The sequence below is a fragment of the Poecilia formosa genome, unplaced genomic scaffold, assembly GCF_000485575.1.
Source record: "Poecilia formosa unplaced genomic scaffold, Poecilia_formosa-5.1.2 Scaffold559, whole genome shotgun sequence".
In the NCBI taxonomy this organism is placed as follows: Eukaryota; Metazoa; Chordata; class Actinopteri; order Cyprinodontiformes; family Poeciliidae; genus Poecilia; species Poecilia formosa.
This window is the reverse complement of record NW_006800498.1, coordinates 194,661-215,574: the sequence shown is the minus strand read 5'-3', so window position 1 is coordinate 215,574 and position 20,914 is coordinate 194,661. Positions and strand designations below refer to the sequence as shown.

Below are 20,914 nucleotides of genomic sequence, written 5' to 3'. Positions count from 1 at the left end.
TTGAGGGATCCTTCTGGATCAGGATCTGCTTTTTTCACCAATGCTGAAAATGAGACCTTATGCATGAGGTGCCAAGCGTATGTGTTCCTAGACTTGCATGTCTAAATAGATCAGCCATCTTACCATTTGGCCTTACAACATGACAGACTTTTCTTCTTTTCTTTAGTTTGAACATAAAGGATGAGAATAATCTGGAGGATCTGTTGCTCTAGGTGGGTTGAGAGTCTGGACTTAACTGTTAAAACTATTCAGACTGACTTTGCACACAAAACCTTTGATTTTTTTTGCCAAACAGCAGTTCCTAGATTTCAGTTGGAGAATCTTTGGTAACAATTTATTAGAATGGGGATGAATAAGACTGACAAGACACTGTCATAAACACCTGTCATGAACATGAATGAGTCTTCATGAATATTTGACTGTTTTCATAAAGCATCATTCGGTAAATCATGACACTTAATACAAAATTGACATTATTGAAAATGTTTTTGTTATGACAACTTGACATTACCCAAGACAACATCATTGTCATGACAACTTGACATTAAGCAAGAAATTATAACTTGTCATGAATGTAATAACAGGTGAATTTATTGGCTTATAAGGCTTACATCCTTATAAGACAGCATTAACAAGTCATGAACATTTCCAGTTAGCTCAAGTAAAGTGGACCACACTTACTTGAGGTAACTGGAAATGTTCATGACTCTGTCATTAAAGCAATAGAGTAATGACACTCAATGACATCTTCATTACTACTGTGATACACTTTAAAACAGAGGAGAGATAATGTCACAATTATAATGGTCTCATTACAGCAAAAGGTATGTGTAACAACAAGTGACTTGTTAATGCTGTCTTATAAGGATAACATTTTAAAATTCACCTGTTATTACATTAATGACAAGTTATAATATCTTGCTTAATGTCAAGTTGTCATGACAATGACATTGTCTTGGGTAATGTCATGTTGTCATAACGAAGACATTTTCAATAATGTCAACTTTGTATTAAAAGTGTCATGATTTACCGAATGACACTTTGACAACAGTCATAAATATTCATGAAGACTTATTGATGTTCATGACAGGTGTTATGTCATGTTTATGACAGTGTCATGTCAGTCTTATTCACCCCCCTTCAAATAAAGTGTTACCGAATCTTCCAAAACCAACAGGCTGTAGTCATACCCCCCTTTGTTTTTGATAAAATCATAATCTAATCATTGTTTCACATACAACCTGATACCTGCTTCTGTGTTATCAAGGAAAATAATCTTAATACAACACATTCCCTAAATAAAATTATTGCAGCATGGTGCTTTTTAAAAAGTCATAGTGGAGGAGGAACTAACTGGAACAGTTACAGAATATTACATCATGTTCCTACTGCCTGTATCAGATATTTTTGTGTGACGGTCTGTGTGGATGTGAGTGTGTGGAATGTGCTGGAAGAAGTGATAATGTGCTGAGGGGTCAAGTGAGAACATTAAGGTTGGTTTGAGAGTCTCTGTAGCTGCTTGAGAGTTTTGATTCACCTTATACCCAATAATGACTCCATTCCTTTGTGCCTCAGGAAGAGCAGACCAGGTGAGCATGATCCTGGAGGAACTCACTGCCTCGGCGGTTACATTTTCCGGAGATCTAGACGGAGCTGGAAAACAGACAAAGAAAAATGCGCACAAATACGCCGCTCAGTGCCTCTTGACTCTCTGAACCAATCTTCGATTTTACCTCAGTCATCTCTCTCCCTCTCTCCATCAATCTTCCCCTCTGTGAAATTGAGGGAGCAAGTAAAGGCCAGAGAGAGGTGGCAAAATGAGAGGAGGACACAGAAAAGTAATTATACCACTCTATTTTTCATCCATCTGCCTTCTTATGCCCAGCAAGTAATATGTCAAACTCATATCAGTTGAATGCTTAAAAACAGGAGTGAATGAGTTCTCCGTTTGTACCAGACTCTGCGGTGCGTGCTGAGAGCGTTTGGCTCCATGGTCCTGGTCCTATGGAGTTCGAGGCCTGGATCTGAACCTGGTAGTGGGTCCAGGGACTTAGCCCCTCTACTGTAACTTCAGTGGTTCCAACTCCACCCGTTATGTCCTCAGTTCTGTCCTCCCCATCTCCATCTGTCCTCCAAACACGGATCCGGTAGCCCACAGTCTCTGGACTGCTGTTGTACTCTGACTGCGGAAGAGGCTGAAAGAAAGCAAGCAGTTAGAGACTGAGGAAAAGAGCAAGTCTGATGTGTTAAGCTTCACTTGTTATTGCAATGCTGCCTTGTTTGTAAAAAATAAAACAACCGATTGCATCAGACTGAAAGAAAGCATGTGCTCAGAGGATCACTATTTCGTTTTCAGGAATATTTCTGAGACATTTGGGATTACATTTTATCCTTAATCTTAGTATTGACCAAACAGATTATTTCTGTTGTCTGCACAATTCCTTTAACAACAACTGTACTAAAGTTACGCCCAAAATTATTCATACCACTGACAGAATTAGATTCAAGATTAGTGTCTGAAAATAAATTAGATCTGCATCTCTCAAAAGATAATGAAACAATATAAAAAAACATATACATTTTGATAAGAAAAATTATTAATCAGTTTTTAATAAAATTTTATTTGAAAATGCAATCTTGCAAATAATATTTATCGTCCTTAAAACAAACAAACCATTCATGTTGGTAAAACTTGAAAGATTACTTTAAACATATAATTCTGGACTTAACCATACGTATTCCTTCTTATCCTCCGTATATTGCACTCGATCTGAAATGTGATTTTGCTACCACTTCCTAAAACTACTTCTGTATCATGCATTTCATTTTTTTCAGTCTGCTGCAGCCAGAGACTGGAATGAAGTAAAAAAAAAAAAAAAAAAAAATCAACAAAAAAAAAAAAAAAAAAAAATCCCAAAACTGGATACTTTCATCTCCAAAGCAGCTTTTCAAGCTTGAATCAAAGATCATTTTAAAGACATATGCTGCTCTCTGCTAGGCTTTGTAACCAATTATCTCTGGTTGCTTCATAGCTTATAAAATCCCCTTTTGTGTGAGTATCATGTTTTTGTAAGTGCGGTAATTTTTTTATTGGTTTTTGATGTTTATTTTGTTTAATCTGGGGAATTTTAAATGTTATTTTTGTTCCAGCCTCCTCTTCTTCTACCTCAAAACACCTTGACTTTCTTGACCAGTTAAATAAATAAACATGATATTAATAACACTCCCACAATAGGACTTTCATTTTCCCCTGGCAAGTTCCTTTCACAAAACACTTCAAGCCACGATTGAAATACCTTCTTGAAGTCTCCATTTGTTTTGTGAAAGGACCGATGCAGAGATGAGGTAAAAGTTCCTGGCCAAGCTTATGTATGTCAAAAAAAGTTGAAAGTTGTAGTAATAATCTAAAAATGAAGTAGAAGTGGACCTTCTACTGGTATGTATTGAGCCACTAACATGGCTCAATACATAATTAAATCGAATAAGGACTGGCTGAGAAAGAAGAAATTTCTAGGACATTAAACCTTGAGATCTCATTGAGATTTTATGGGGTGACCTGAAACAGGCTTGGAATCCCCCAAACAATTTCAACCAGAGAAAACTATATGCTTTTTATACTACGAGTGATACATCCCAATCTGCTTCACTTTTCCACTTTCTTATCCCTACCTGCATACTACATCTCTGCCATTTCAACTGCTCTGCATCATCTCACACCCTTGTTAATGTATTACTTCAAGAGGAAATTGTCCTGTAATCACTTTAGGTAGGTGTTGTTACTATCCACAGTTGGTACCTAATTGGACAGACGATTTTCACAAACAATGTACATAGCAACCATCCCACACTGTGCAGAGTGAAAGTCTTTGATATACCCAGTAGTTTTAAATACCTCAGTGATTTAGAACAGCTTAGCATTTAGGAGCCATAATACAAAATGTCACATTAGTTTTATTACCCTTAATATGCCGCTTAGAATAATAGCCTTAGCTGAAACCATTGTGATGGTTCCATTATAGCAGAAAACCAGCATAGCTCAGGCAAGGCGCTAACATACAGGTGAAGTCCCATTAGCATGCCGCACTTGTAGTCTGTACTGTCTCAGTGTCTGTGTCTGATTTGACAGGCTCTTTTTCTCATTCCAACTCTTAAATGGAAAAATACTCTGCTCTCCATTTACGTTATAATAGAAGAGTGGAGGGGTGGGAGTGAAAGAGGGATGGAGGGAAGGAGAGAAGGGAGAAAACTAAAGAAAGGAAAGACTTAGAGAACAATATTATACAGCAGTTTGTGCTGGTTCCAGTCCAAAGTGGTGAGTGGGAAACATGACAGATTAGTGTGAGCAACGATAACCAGGAGAGACAATGATTATAGGCTGTCAGCCGCTCAACCTGTTCAGTCTTGCTGCTGCTCAGTGAGTATGCTAAAAAATAAGATGCAAGGACACAACACAGGCATGCAAAAAAAGGAAGGAAAGAACTTCCAGTCAAATTAGCACCACTTAAATGACTGTAAAGGAGCAGAATGAAGGTTAATGGTTAACAGAGTCAAGCATGTATTTGGCGTATGTGTGTATCCATGTGTGTTTTGGTACCTTCCAGCTAAAATGTAGACTGGTCTGTGTGACAGACACGAGGCTGAGGTTGGAGGGGTGGGTGTCAGGGGCAGCCTGCAGTGTTTGAATCAGCCTAGAGAGGGCGCTCATTGGACTGGAACCAACGATGTTCACCTGCTGCATCCTAAACCTGGAGACCACAAAAATCAAACTTTAAACACCACAGTTTCATGTAAAAATCAGTGTGTTCCAGTGAGTTAGCAACAAGCTTCTTCAAGTGTTGCAATCATCTGTTGCTCTGGATTCACCCAGAAAATCTCACCTGTAACAAAGAGCCGATGCTCCCTATTCCAAAGAATACATTGTCCTGATCAGGCTCCTTGCAGATACAGTCATAGATTCAGAATTTAATTGTTATTAAAGCTGTTGTAAAACTGTTTCTTATCTTGCAGCACAACACTAATATAATGAAAAATGTGGGTGTAGATGTGAGGAACTGAATTAAATTTTCAAAGGGAATTTTATGAAGTATCTGTTCTCTCACATCTGCTGTATGTGTGGATCTGCTCCCCTTCTGACCAGTATGTATGTATTGGGATCAAACTTGCAGAATTCAAAGGGCCTAATCTTAATAGATTACAAATAAGAAAATTCTGAAGAATCACTCAACAGATGGAGTGGACGATATGAGGCTGAGGGCAGCAATGATTTTTGTCAAGCAACTGCGATAATGAGAACCGATTTCGGCAGTTTGGACTGACCGTGCTGGGCCCAAACGTATCTGGTTTGAATGATTCGAATACTTCGATTATTAAAATTCCTCATGAAAAATGACCTGCCTCGAAGCTTCATTAAATTATGTTTTATTATTTAGGACACCATGTTCTGGCCGGTGTTTATATGTGTTGCGTAATGATCTCACTTCCGCCTATGAGTTGTTGACTGAAGCTAAGTGCTAGCAGTATAACGTCCAATTTTCAAGTTCGGTAATTACTGGATTTTTATTGTTTTCCTGGGGACCTAAAAGCAAACTTAAACTGACTGGAACAATGCATGGTATACGACAGCCTTTTTCCTCCCGGAGCAGATGCCTGTGGCTGGTTCAGAGCAAAAGGTGGGGAATAGTGAACGGGAGTATTTATGCAGATGGAGCGGATAGACGGAACAAAGCAGGTGGTAGTTCTGTATTTGATGCTTAGCGTAACTGTAGCTTTAAGGACAAACTGCAAAGTAAATTTCATATCATCCCCTCCTAATGTGTGGAGGAGCACATTGTGGCCGTACATAGCTGGTAGATGTAGTTCTGTGCGTTTCTGTGTGTGATGAAGGAGCCAAATCCTGTCACTAACATGGACATAAAAGTTATGAATATCTGGGCAAAGTCAGAGTTCACCTATTAAATTGATAGAAGATGAATATGTAAACGTTAAACTGGAGTATAAAATTTTCTCATAAGTGTCTTTGTGAGCCTGCCTCTTTATTATTAAATTGAATATAATTTCAGATTTTTGTATATTTTTTGTCCAGGTTAATTTAAAAAGTGAGCTATTATTGTTACAGGTTAATTTTCTAAAGTATAGAAAAGTAATTGTAGACATGAACAAATATGAAAATTTGGGCCAATGTTGATATCCGGTACTAATACTGCTGTTATGGTAGAATCTACCAATGTTTTATTTTATCAAATTCTTATTTGATTACTCAATTATTTGTCAGAATAATCAATAGAATACTCGATTGCTAAAATAATGGTTTACAACAGCCCTAGCATTGTTCTATTGTAGTAGATTAAACACAGCATTTTTACTCAAACAACCTACACAACCTTGTGACAGAGGCACTCATTATTAAAACTGTATAAAGGAAACCCAACAAATTCCTATGTTTCTCTAACACAGTGGTTTACTGACTGGTAAAAGTGTCAGAAAAGGTTGTAAATATTTTATCTTACCTCTCTGACAAGATCAGTAAAAGGATAGTCTGATTTGAAATCTTTAAAAGTTAGGCATAGTGTCAAACTTTAGAAATGTTTTCACTATTAAATTATTGAACAGCAAAAATCAACATCTGGAGCTCTTCATGAGAACTTCTTTAGTTGTCTGAGAGCAGCAAGTAGTGAGTCAGTAAAACAGCTATGTCTAAACATGTAGACTTGTAAACACAAAAACATTCATGAGAGAGAGTTTGTTGCTTTTTCTGTTTCTAAATGCAGCTATGCTTCGGTGTGGCTGTGACTGATGAAATGTGTGATTGGCAGAGTTTGCCTAAGAGACTACATCTATGAGTTATTGTCTATGCGATGGGGAACAAGTGAAAGCAAGATGGAAGAAGAAACCAGAAATACAGACAAGTGCAACGATTCATCTAGTGTCCCAGTGGCTCTGCCTGTGACAATGAGAGCTGTGTTAGCTTCGAACATATTTTCATATCAAAATATCAAACTTCTGAAAAGTTACATTTCCAGAATTCGCTGATTAAATTTTTAAACTAAAACTAGTTTGGGACTCGATTAAAAATTTAAACAAGTTAATCGTAGGGTTTGTAATTAATTAATCAAAATGAGCATGCAGGTTCTTAAGATCCTCCTGCAAACGGCCCGCCCCCCTGCTGATGCCCCACCAAGCAGTGGTGATGATCATCGATTCAAATTTTTATAGTTTTCGTTCGTTGTTTAGCTGATCAAAAGTTGGATCAAGGAGGTTCAGAGGCGCACTCCTGTGACTTAGCTATATAATAGTATTTGTTGGATCACAGTTTATTTTGGACACCTTTATAAAACTCATAATTCTCTGGTGTTGCCAATGCCAGTGGACCAGGAGAAGCAGCTTTGTCATTAATCCATTTGCTTAGGGGATATGGATATGTTGTGTATCATAGATACACAAAGGACTTTTGTATGTAAAAAAGAAAAAAGTAATTAATTGTGTTAGGATATGTGTTAATTAATCAAAATTAACACTTTAAAGTGCCATAAACAAAACTGAAACCAGAAAAGTTCATAATATATTTTTGACAGATATTTCCAGATGGACGAAAGGACGAATTTTTAAACAATAGAACAAGACATAAAGTCTGGAAATAAGAATATTCCTCCATTATAATCCAGAATCAGAAGAACAAACTCCATATTTTTCCACACTTTGTATGAATCCTGAATATTAGGACTCATCCTAACATTGACATGAATGTCCCCTCAGGGACATTCATGTCAAGCGGACTTAAGGAAAATGAGAGCTTATCAAAGAGAGAACACATTCTCTCCTCTTCTCCTTGCCTCTTATTCTCTGCTCGTCCTGAAGTTTAATGCCTTCTGTTGCCATTCCAACTTTCTCATCAGCATTCCTCTCCCCTCCGCTTCCTTATGCCTCTTATTTCCCCCTCCCCTCTCCTATAGCTAGTTTGCAAGAGGGTAATAAGGATCTGCATGCTGCAGCTGTGAAGGTGCTGACAAACAGAAAAGTCTCAGATGGAACTGTCTCTCTGTGTGCCTGTGTGATTTATCGAACTTCACCTGAGCCCTGCGATACTGCAGAAACTGCAGAAGAGTGAGATTTGTGTAAGCTGGAGCATGTGCACACGCACACTTAGCATGTGCAGTGCTGTGAGCCTGTGAAAGTGCTCAGACGTGCTCTGTGTGTTTGCTGCTCACCTGTACTGAGTGAAGGGAGTGAGGCTGGTGATCTCCAGCGTGTCTGCATTCGGCTCGTTGTCTTTCTGGTAAACGACCCTCCATGCCTCCTCCCTCCCATCCTCCTTCACCACCTGTTAAATACAGAGCATGTTGCAGAACAGGTCTCCTCCTGTTGTGTTTTAACATTGATGGTAACCACTAAAGTGCACTCTCAGCACAAACACACTTGTCCTTCAACGATCCATCTGGATATGACGGTTTTGCCATCAGAACCAGGGCGGAACCTGAGCGTCGCTGTCCGAGGACTGATGTTAGAGATGACCAGGTTGGAGGGAGCCCCAGGAAGTTCTGCAAACAGAAGAGAATATTACCAAAATACAATTTTTTTCAGAAATTAAATTTAAAAAGTTAGACTTCTAAACTGTATACAGCCATTACACATAGTGATATATTTCAAATGATTTATTTTATCTTTGTGAATGATGTTTTATTATGGCTTAGAGCTGAAAAGCACACAAGAATGTTAGAATATTCATGGAATTTCACTGAGTTCCTTCACATTACAGATAAGTCTCACCTGTGTAGAGTTGCCTTTGGTTCATAATAGCTGGAACACTGATCGATAAATTTGAAGAATATAATGCTTTATAATTTGATGGTGGCATTTTGACAAAATAATATTTGTTACCTGTTTCGTAATTAGGTACTATATTATGTTTTATGGTGCAAAGCTCTTTGAACTGCCTTGTTGCTGAAATGTGCTTTATAAATAAACTTGACTTAACTATAATTCACAGAAGACCAATACAAAGAAAGCAATGTCTGCACCAGAAACCCATGTACTGTATGGTACTGTATGTCATGTTCCTTTTGCCTGAATTCCTGCATCAGTGCAGCGTAGTAAGAAGGTGATCAGCTTGTGGTGCATTTGGTGGTGTAGTGGAAGCCCAGATTCATTTAACTTAGGCCGAGCTCCACTGTTGGGTCCAGTCATGAGTATGTTCATTTAAAACGGTTGTTCTGTGACTTAGGTTTTTCATATGTTGGAGTTGATTCTGTTTTTTTGTTTGTTTGTTTGTTTCGTCATAAAAACAACAAAAAAATTCCTATGTTGTCTTTAATTCCTTTTTTGATCCTATAACTTTTCCTGGTTTATTATTTTCTTGGCTTGTGCTCTCCTTGTGTTTTGCCTTTTCTCCACTCACCCTTCGCTTCTCCAATGTTGTTCTATTTTCAGTTAATCAGTCTCACCTGTTTCCACTCAAGTAATCATCTACCCGTATTTGAGCTCCCTGTTTCCACTATTCCTTGCTGGACTCCGTCTGTTGCCGGGACTTCCCGTTCTAGCATTGTCTTCATGTTGCCTACCATTTTTTAAACTTTGATTTTCAGTTTTTAAGAAATTCCCTGCCAGCTACCTGCTTACAATTAGCTCCTATAACACCACCTATACATGAAGGAATCAACTGTCTCTCATTTTCTCCTTCACAATACCTCCAAGATTCTCTTTGGGGTTTAGGTCAGGCAAGGTTCCTGTCATATTAAGTCCAATACCACAGCTAGAACACCAGGTATTGGCACTTCAGACAGGGTGGGAAGCTTCCAAGTTCATCCAATAGTTGTGTTCCTCTTATCTTGGAACAGGTGGTGGGGATTATGGGTTTCCAGAATATTAATAAAAGCTGGGGTCCTCACAACTTCCAGAAATATAGTCACAGCCTTGATATGTAGAATGCTTTGTAGGCTACATTTAATGTCTGTAAAAAATCTTTTGAATTGGCTTTATGTAATATTTCCATTTTCTGAGAAACTAAAAATATAAGGTTCTGATAATCATCTAAATAACATAAATGCATATTAATATAACCGCCTCTGTGTAATGAACTCTCATCAGTTTCATATTTTGAACTGAATTGCTGAAGCAAATTCATATTTTCCAGGATGTTTTATATTGAGACGTATATGCAGCTTTTACGCAAAGCTGCAAAGAAACTCACAAAATGTAGCTGTTAACCTGAAACTCCCTTCCACTCGTGAAGGTCATATACTTTTACTGGCATATAAAATATTACTGGACCAAAACCTGTGGATGCATTTCCTTCATTATGAAAAGAGAAGTTGGTGTACTGCAATTGAAACATTTCAGTAAGTGCTCACAGATCCATCGAGATAAAAAAAAACACCTCTGCTTTTCGGTACTGTTGCATACAAATGCAAAACACTTTATTTACAGAGGCCATCATTTTGCTCAAGAAGAAAAGGACAGAAGCATCACAGCATGACAGATTATTTCAGCAGGGTGCAATAAAAGAAATACACTTCAAAAATAACATTTTCTGTACAGACTTTTAAGTTGAGCTAGAAAACAAAGGTGTGAAAAACAGCAAATGTGTTGGACTGTGGGAGGAAGCCGGAGTACCCAGAGAGAACCCATGCATGCACAGGGAGAACATGCAAACTCCATGCCAATCAGGCAGGGAATCAAACCCAGGACCTTCTTGCTGCAAGGCAACAGCGCTACCAACTGTTGCCTACCTACTGCGCCACTGTGCAGCCCATGTTTGTTACTAGCTGAGAGTAAAAAATTAAATAAATTACAGTATGACAATATTTTAATTTTCTTATTTAAGCCAAAATCAATAATTGAGAAAATACAAAATTTTAATTGTCAGCCTCACTCTGACTCCACCATTTATCAGCATTATCATTACAATGCCCTTATACCTACATGGAGCATAACGGTGGAAGCACAGGGTTGGTTTCGTCGCTTCGCCATTTCGTGGCCATCAGAGCTGTGAGTTTCCTATAGTTTATTTGTAGTAAGTAGAATAGAGCACATCTCAATAGGGGAGCACAGACTGACTGCATCATTGGGCTGTTCATATCCGTGAAGCTAATATTTAAACAAGTAACCTTAGTGTTTTTGGTCTAGGAGGTTTAACGTTGTAGATTATATGCATTTGATGACATTTTAAAGTTAACTTAAAGTGGTACATCTTTATGACACTTTAAAGTCATAAAGGTATGATGCTAAGGTGTGATACTTTTAGTGTTGCTTAAACAGTAACAGAACCCTAATCAACTTTTTTGCAGATAAATTGTCAATATTGGGCCACAAGGGTGCTATCTTTATGTATCTATGCTAATTGGGACATTTTTTGTGTTACCATGTAATTCTACAATATTTAGCCTGTCTTAGTGCTGCCCTCTATGTGTGACTACTCTATTGGTTAAAACAGTACAGCTTGGCATCAGCTTGGCTGATGTCTATGTTTGGGTCGAAAACAATCTCAGACACACACTCAGTATCTAATATATTTAAAATGTATTGCTTTGATAACTTTAGTTAGAACTGCAATGCTTCTTATTTCCAACAGACTTTTACTAAAAGGGAAAAAAAAGGAAAAAATAGGAAATAGTGTTCCCAATTATGAGTTCAGCATATAAAGGCTTGGAGCAGAAATAAAGAGAAATTACCACAAGCACTTTTTTCTTTAAATGAGTCCATCTTCTGACATAGGAAATTCAAATTTAGAAAGTTAATTTTAAGTAAAGGATTTACATTTATGTCTATTTCTTTCTGCTGTGTCAGAGCAATTCATGTATTTTTTTCCTCAAGGTCGACAATGCAAGATGGAGAAAGATAAATCTGAAGAGCAGTCATGGCGATGGGGGGAAAAAATGCATTGTCCACCATGTTCCTTTTAACCCTTGTGTCCAGAAATGGGGTCCAACCGACCCCACACACGTAAAATTTGTATCACTTTTCACAGTCCTCTACGTTTGCCTCAATCCTCACACGCACAAGGGTTAATGCCTGTAAATGTCTGAATAGGCAGCAAAGCTGTGAAATTGCGTTTGACCCATTCTTATTCTGACTTTATCCCATCTCCATGGGAATAATAAGAGGGAGGAAGCAGGCAGTTTGGGTGACCAGCTGTGTCAGGGGAGAGGAATGAGAAGCTGAAACACAAAGACTTCACAGGGAAATGATAACCACCATCCCCCACCCCCTGTACTCAGGACAAATCTTCATAACACAACAACAATCAGAACATCAGCAGAATATACAGTCATGAACAAATTTGTAGGGTCCCCTGGGAACAATGACTGAACAATCTTGAATTCATCTTTTTTTGCAGTAGCATCATCACACATTGAACATTTTGGAGGAAAAACTGTAATCTGAGTACACTTATTCAGCAGAGCAAAATGTCTCTGGTTGCTAAATTGCTGGCGGTCCTACTGATACTATATTTTGCAGAGGCCCTATTTGCCAGTAGGGCAGGACTCACTCATTGCCCATAACACTTCCTAAGGCAGGGCATACAGATTGTTGGATTTCTTATGCACTTTTCTCTTCAGCTCATCAGATGTTTTCATTTGGTCTGGGGTCTAAAATGACTAATATGGTTTCTTTGGAAGAGAACCAGAGGTTTCTAGAAGCTTCTAATTATTAATTCAAGTGTTTCTGTTTCTCTGGAGTATAAATACGCTGAATGATAACTTATGTTTTTAGAGTAATGCCAGGAAGAAAGAGATGGAAAAGCATCTGATTCATAGTAGAGGAACTGAAATGCTGTGGGTCTGTTTCACTTAGCAAAGGACCTTGGAATGTTGTTAGAGTGCATCGCATCATGAACCGTTTGAAAAACGAGGATTTTTAAAGTACAAAACAGAGGCCTTTAAAAGAAAACTACAAATGTCTCATTATTTAGTGGGATAACAATCCAAAATACAGGAATGGCTCACATGACACATGAGCAACCTTCTTCAAGATCATCCACTCAATAAGCATTTTTTCAAACTGATTCTAGAATGAAAAATCACTTTTTTGAGAAAAAGCTGACCTATAACCTGACATATAACCCCAAACGCCTCATATGTGTCATACATAACAATTCAACGTGACATGAAGAAGAAGCTCAACTTTGTCGTCACTTACACAGAAGACTCCACTCTTGCTTTGTTGCTTGCAATTCTTGTGTTGCATACTTCATGTTTAGAGCCACTCACTGGCCTGAGGGGGTAAAAACAGGGTTATGGGCTGTTGCATGTGTTTCTAAGAGAATAAAACCATTTCTGGAAATGGTCCGGTGTGGACTCAGATGTCTTTGAAACTGACGCCTCGTTTTGCAAAAATGCTTTTCAGTGTGGGTGGGGCCCTAAACCTAGATCTTACAGAAGAGAAGTGGGAGTGAATGAGGTTGTGAGAGGGTCCAGGAATTTGGTTGCCATAGAGAAATTCTGTCTAGTTGACAAAGTTTCCAGAAGGGTGCAGACAGGGAACATACTAAAATCTATTGATGGTCTGGTAGGCTCAGTTCAATTGGGGACCAACATTGCAATCTGTCTACCCCCTCACCTGTTGTGGCGCTGCACCAAGAACCACTGTAGGAAACGACACAAAAACATCTAAACATGGCACTGAGCATACTTTCCTTTTTAACAAAATGTAAATAAAAATGGAGCAGTGTCAGATTTTAGTGGTTTAGTGGTTCTCTTTTGCAAATGTGTCAAACAATCTTCAACAATCTGCTCAGCATGAGACCAGCCTGACATGTTTTGCTTATGTTTACCCAGAATGCCCTGAAGGTCCGCTTCATGTTGTCAAGGAAACCTGAGCTCATCCCATTTCCCCATGCTGGATATTTTAGTTTAACAGTAACAATACATGAAGTTACATTGAAAATGAATCACGCAAAGTAACATCTGGACCCAACGGTAGACTCAAATTTCAATAAAATCAATCAGGTTGTATTTGTTGTGTTTTGTCTTATGTAAACTTTGCTTTAATTCTATTTCTTTTTGCATTTAATCATAAGAAATCATAGTGAGGCAGAGAGAGAATTACCAAGCCATGAAATAGGAACACCAGGCTTCCTGAAAGGTAACAGCTCTATTGTGCAGCCACTTTGGTTTCAAATGATTAGAATAATGGATGATTCCTGTTTTCTTTTCAGAAGAACACTAATAATAACTCAAATTATGATTATTATAAGAGTAACTAATAAGTTATGGTTATCATAATATTATAAATGAGTGCTAAATCAGAGAAGCTAAAGAGGTTATAGATGAGATTTTGATGATGAACTTGAAATTATATAAAATGTGTAACTGCAATGAGAGATCACTGATGTTGTGTTGGAGGTAGATTGGTGAAAGGTTAGGGAAAAGAGGAACTAAAGAGAGAGGAGAGTTGACCAATGCTTCAAAGTTTGCTGATTTGGAAACAGATTGTTGGAAATCAAACTGCTGAAAGAAGAAGATTGTGCAGGTAAAGGAGGTAGGGTGACATTTGAGCAACCCCAGGACATGAACACGGATATCATGTCATAATATTTCTAAGGCAAAAAAACTCAAACCTATAAACACAGAATATGAAAAGCTTCTTTTTTGAACTAGCTGTCAGGAAACACAATTAAGCAACACCTGCTATCCCTAGTAGAAAAATAGTAAACACCTGAACGTCATGCTTCAGGGTATCAATAACAGGAGGAGAGAATAATTGGAAACAGATTTAGCTAAGAGTACAAAAAAAATGTGACAATAGGCCTCACTGATGTAACACACGCTTGTTCATTGACACTGCTGATAAAAAAGCACCGACTGCACATTGAATTGCTGCTTCTGTCACATTAAAACTGAAAGCTGCTCAGAGGCTGGGGCAGAACAACAACAACAACAACATGGGAACAATTATTTCCTCCACACTGTGCTTTTTATAACCGGGAATAAATTGGACAGCAACAATAAGCTCTTTCATATGCACAATTCAGCCACAGCTAAATATTCATATAAATGGTTTTTAGATGTCAGACTTTCAATTGCCACACATAATTTATAGCAAGTCCCCCGAACAGACAACTGACAGCTGCTGAATGAAATTGGCATTAGTTATGCACAACAGTTTTTTAAATCTAGTGCTAATGAATCAAACACTTGACAGCTTGCTTCTGTCAATAAAACTGAAAAACGCAATCTCGTCTGCACTCAGCAGCCCAAGTCAAACACAACAAAGACAGCAGAAGCACTTTTCTGTGATGCGTTTGATTAACACTTGAGGTTTAAAGATTTACGGTAATCCAATGATTTAGTCTGAAGTTGAACATGACATTAACACATCTGTAAAGGCCATTTCAATCTGTAGAGACTCACACAGAGAGAGAAACATTGGACCGAGAATTTGGCGCTCGGACACCGGCGGAAGACATGCGTGCTGAGAATCGCAGCGAGCTTGAATGATCGGCTCGAACAAAGCTCAGGTAGGTCTTCCCCCGGGCCCAGTCACTGGTGGTGGAGCGGAGCTTGGCGAGAGGAGTCTTGAGGGGACCTGGAGGCGTCTGGGAGGCTGGTGGTGGAAACGGGGAGGAGGTGGGTTGAAGCACAACTGAAGCGGGTGGATCTGTGGTCGCTTCGTCTTTTGAAGGAGCAGGTGATTGGATCGAGGTAGAAGTGGTGCGTCCTGATTGGCTGGGGTGAAGGCGAGGTGATAGGTGATGCCAGAAGAGTCTTACAGGTTGAATTTCCGCCTAGGGCTTCATTTCTAAAATCAAATGCTGTCTAAGGCTTAAAACTATCAAGTGGGTTTTCCACTTTAACAGAAAGTTGTAAAGTGACTCAGTTATTGCTTGACTGAGTCTTAATTCAACTGTTTTAGTCAAATATTCACCTAGTCATCATAAGCTTGAAGAAATGTTCTAAATTTTATTTTAGTGATGCTTTTGAACCACTTCTTTTTCAAAGTGGACTGATTATTCATCTGCGCCTGCAATGTTTTTTGTTGGAACTCCCAGTGAAGTTCAAGCTTGAATCATTAGTCCCTAAATGTCCAAGAAATTTTGGTAAAAGGTCCAGGATCACAAACTTTCAAGTCTTGAATTGAAAACTGTTCAAGTCCAGTGTTGCTACCAGGGATGGAGTGCAGAACGGTTCTTTCAAGACCAAGACCAAAACTGAATGTTTGGAATTTCGGCAAATATTTCAGGACATTGCTTTTTGTACACCACAAAATGCAAAAAATTAATGAAAAAATTGCTAATTACTCAACCATATAGGGTTTATAGTTGATACACTGAACTGGGCACTGTCCCTTTCAAAATTTTTTAGTACAAAAACTTTGAGGGCTGCCATATCCCCCCTACCACCAGGCTTAGCGGGTGTTCTGGGGGAAGCCCTGTTACTATTCCTAAAAAACATCATGGAATATCAGTAAATTATTAGATGTTTATTAGTCCATTCAGGCAAGCAAATTGCCTCACAAATGAAATTTCCAAAGCCAGTAGTGATAATAGACTCTGTGGTTTACCATAAAGCAAACAGGGACTACACAGGGACAACAGACTACAGAAGCCAAGTGGAAATATTTTTTTCTTACATGGATAATGACCATAAAGACATCAAAAATACTGAGGTTAACATTTAAAATAGATAATTTCAAGCTCAAACCAAATATAGCCTTCATGTCTACCCTGAGTGTATGTAAACTTCTGACCTGAGCACCATTTGTGTGAACCACCAGAGAATTTCCCCTCCAAATGTCACCACTCTTCTCCAAATTCATTCAGTGAACTTGTAAAGGTTATAATCTGAAAATGTTGATATCAGCTGCCTGGCTTAGATGAATGACAAAATTTTCTCAACTCCATGAATTCATGAATAAGTAAACCAGAGTGGAATCTATGTTTGGTGGAATGCTCCCATCTCTCTTTCTCTTTTCATTCTTTAGTTATTTTTCCTAATCTTCCATCTTTCATCTTTCTCTCTCTCTTTCTTTTGCTTTCATGAATTAATCAATAACCTCTGAATCTAAGAACTGTCTGGATCCATCTTGCTTTCACTTTTTCTGCTTTTACTCATAAATTAGTCATTAGATAATATTGGGACAAAATTCCTGCTTGCATGAGGACTGGCTTTTTCCCCCCATCCATTCTTCGCCACTGCCACACAGTCCATTTGTCAGAGACTTTGGTCCTCCCTTCTAAGAAAATTGCATTTACTTGCATTTTCCATCTGGGCATCCCCTAGCTCTCTTCCAACCTTCTTCTGATTGTTTCATGTCCTGCCCAATTAATTGTTGCATCTTTTGTCTGCAGTTAATCAGCTGTAATGATAACTGCAATTTGGGCAGTCCCATGAACTTGTCATGCCCGCAAAAGCAAGCTTGCACATAGTACACAAACAGTAAAATGACTAGGACTGAGTTGCAGTAAATGGCAGACTTTTGTCTGAGTGAGAATGTGAAAGTGTGTGTCGGCTGTGTGGGTGATGATTCATGGAGGCACAGAAACAGCCACTTATCAGTTTGAAGAATGACAACGGCTTCATGAGAGCTCATCACTCATATTTACTTTGCCACGCAAGTGCACACACACACACGCGCACACGCACACACACGCCATAAGAATACTGACTCTAACATCCACTTTTACAGGCTCACGCATGTTTGCTTGTTTATTTACTGCACCTGGTGGGACGCCGGTGGATACGGTGGAAGACGTGACCACGCCCTGTCCTGCACCCGTCAGCGCTGCTACCTGAATGGTGTACGCAGTGGTTGAGGTGAGACCTGTCAGCTGGTACTCCAGGGTGGAGTTGGACACGGAGCGCTCCACTCGGCTTGACCTTACACTAGGCACCTCCCACCACAGTATGTAACCTGTCAGAGGGGTTGGGAAGAAGGCTGGGTTAATAAACATGCATAAAAACATGTGGTGTCATGTACAGACAAAAATATCCCAATTGAAGCAAACCTTCTAGTTAAACGAACTAAAGTTCAGTTAAAGTGGACCGAACAGGGCTGGTGGGAATGCACCTTATTTTTATTTGTAGAAAACATTCCACTTTGTAATTCTGCACTACTTTGATTTGTTGTCATATAAAGTACCAATTTAATGCACATATATATATATATATACAGTTATAACGTGACGAAACACGATAAAGTTGAAGGTGTATGAACACATTTGTGAGCCGCTGTGCAATGAGAGGATTACAGCCCAGCAGGAGGAGGGAGTGTGGGAGGAGTAAGTAGAGTCAAAATCCCTGTCTGTCCCTTTGCATCTTCACAGTCATGCATCACACTCCACCACACTCAAATGTGTGTGTGATGAGGCCACTTGTGTGGAAAGCCCTAAGGAGAGCAACCGGTCCCTCATCTATCTATGGGCTCACCAGGTTCTGGATGAAAAACAGGTTGAGAAGAAAAGAGTAAATGTGCAAGGTGACCTTGATTGAATGCACACTTTCTCATTTGTCTGAGTGTGGAAGCTGACTGTAAAACCTCTGCTGGGGTGAACGTTGGACACGCCAAAACCAGCATATACATATATATGCGCTCTTAACACACATAATTAATTCCCAGCATCTTGTTGTGCTTCTCAGCAACATCATCTGACAGACCCACGGAGAAGCAGAGGAAAAATAAATGAGGGGGCTCTTCTGCTCAGCGATGTGCCGCACAAACAACACCCTGGGTGTTGAGATGTGTGAGATGACGGCATGTTTGCAATAATGTGGGAAGACAAACTGCAGAGGGAAGGGATTAGCTGATGATGAATCAGTTGTACACAAACATAATGTCAGTGATAAAGGGGGGTCTTTGGATGTCAGAGAATATGGAGGAAACTCTTAACAGAGGGTTCTTTTGAATAGGAGCCTTTACAATCCTTCTTCAATTAGAGATTTTCAGGACCGTATATTTTCACCTCAGAAAAATATGTTTTAATTGGAAAAATTGTCGATATTTTTTCCTTCTATTGCACATATTAATTACCTGTGGGAACAGATAGTGACAACTTACTGAAACTTGTCTCATGATAGAGCGGCAAATAATATAAAAGTTCTATGATTATGGAGGGGGATGTGGAGGCAGATAGAAGATATGATTGGTGATTATACACTGCCAAGATGTAATGCTCTAACCAGTGATGATGCCATTCTTGTCCTGTGGCTCAGCCCAGCTGACTCGAAGGGATGTGTCGAGGATTTCAGTGAAGCTCAGGTGGCGAACACGTCCAGGCGCTGAAAAAAGAAACAAAACACACATTCAATTCTTGCAAATCATTACATCAACAAATAAGATAGCAAAAGCTCGTACAATGTCCTTCAAACATATTCATAGCCCATTTTGTACAACCACTTTATTTTATTGGGATTTTCAGAAAAAGAACAAAACAAAGCAACACAATTTTGAGGGGTAACTCTGGAGAATCTTCAAAGATCTACGGCATGGGTTGATAGGACATCTATTAACTGTGCTCTTCTCAACTCTGGTTTTTTGGAAAAGTGTCAAGAAGAAAACGTTAGACGCAGTAGAAGTCATGTTTGCACTTGGGCTCAGGCCATAGAAGAGAAACATTAAGCATGGAAAAAGGTAAACTAAATGAAACTTCTATTTAAAAAGTTAGATGTGGCAGAAGATTTACACCCTGAAATCACCATCCTCATGATGAAACATGGTGATGACAGCATCATAGTGTGGGAGTGTTTTTCTCAGGGCAGGGCAGATTTTACAGATCCATTTAACTAATAAAAAATTCAATTTATTTCACTAACTATATCACTAAGTGAAATACATTATTATTGATTAATTTCACAGATGTTTGACCGAATGTTAATTATATTGATTTTCTGCTTACAGCAAATAAAAACATAACATTGAAAACTGGAATATTACATATGACTGTGACGTGGTTCTATTATGGACAAACAAAAATGTCCAACAAGAGGAGAGGTGCAGAAAATATACAAAGGACGTCCAAGGCAGGTTAAAAACAGAAACAGCAGTACCTTCAGTGAAAGAGTCTATCACCTTCTATGGGACTTGTCAAGATTCTAACCACAGACTGACTTCCCTGTGGTGCAGAGCCTTGCCACCAGCTCTGCCCACAGGAAGCCCAACAAGCGGGGAAAAAACAAAACAAAAAAAAAACAATTCTACCTCAAATAAACTCTTAAAGTATACAAAGTAATAATAATAAATAATAATACTGAGGAAAAAACAGAAAAAATATAAATAAATAAACTTGTGATCAGAAATACAACAGTCAATTTAATAGAAAACACTCGATATGTTGGCTGGAAAAAATGTATTACCGAGGTTTGGCTTCAACTGAAAAATGATGCCAAACAAATAGCCAGAGCTACATCACAAAGACCAAAGCATATTGAATTATGAAATGTTAGAATGGTCCATTCAGAATCTGTGGCAAAGCTTGGAAATTGATGTTCATAAACACTATCCATCCAGTCTTCCTCAGCATGAGCTATTTTACAAATTTGAATAGACAAAAAATAAAATAAGAATTTAAACTAGCTACCTATTCCGTCCTCCTCCTTGTTATACATTACTTTGTTTTGGCCTATCATCTAAAATCAATCCCAAAATTAGGATTTATTATTGAGGGTTGTGGTTGTAATATGACAAAATATGAAAATGTCTAAGGGGTATAAAGACTTTTGGGTAACACTTTATTTGAAGGGGGTTGAATAAGACTGTCATGACACTGTCATAAACATGACATAACATCTGTCATGAACATGAATAAGCCTTCATGAATAGATATGACTGTTGTCATAAAGCGTCATTCAGTAAATAATGACACTTTTAATACAAAGTTGACATTATTTGAAATGTCTTCATTATGACAACTTGTCATTAATCTAGACAAAATGTCTTCGTTATGACAACTTTTCAGTAACCAACCATTAACCAACCATTAACCAAC

At 38.5% G+C, this 20,914-nt stretch overlaps 1 protein-coding gene across 2 annotated transcripts in view; it reads right to left on the bottom strand.

The window, feature by feature from the left end:
* Positions 1-20,914, bottom strand: part of sdk1b (sidekick cell adhesion molecule 1b) — a 226,214-nt gene that overhangs the window by 64,482 nt on the left and 140,818 nt on the right. For both annotated transcript variants that reach the window (XM_007540753.2, XM_016665260.1), the window contains exons 18-24: positions 19,110-19,208; positions 17,653-17,844; positions 8,413-8,534; positions 8,205-8,317; positions 4,595-4,745; positions 1,955-2,195; positions 1,538-1,653 (exon numbers count right to left, since the gene is read on the bottom strand). In XM_007540753.2, the coding sequence (XP_007540815.2) occupies positions 1,538-1,653; positions 1,955-2,195; positions 4,595-4,745; positions 8,205-8,317; positions 8,413-8,534; positions 17,653-17,844; positions 19,110-19,208 (1,034 nt within the window). The remainder of the gene's footprint in view (positions 1-1,537; positions 1,654-1,954; positions 2,196-4,594; positions 4,746-8,204; positions 8,318-8,412; positions 8,535-17,652; positions 17,845-19,109; positions 19,209-20,914) is intronic.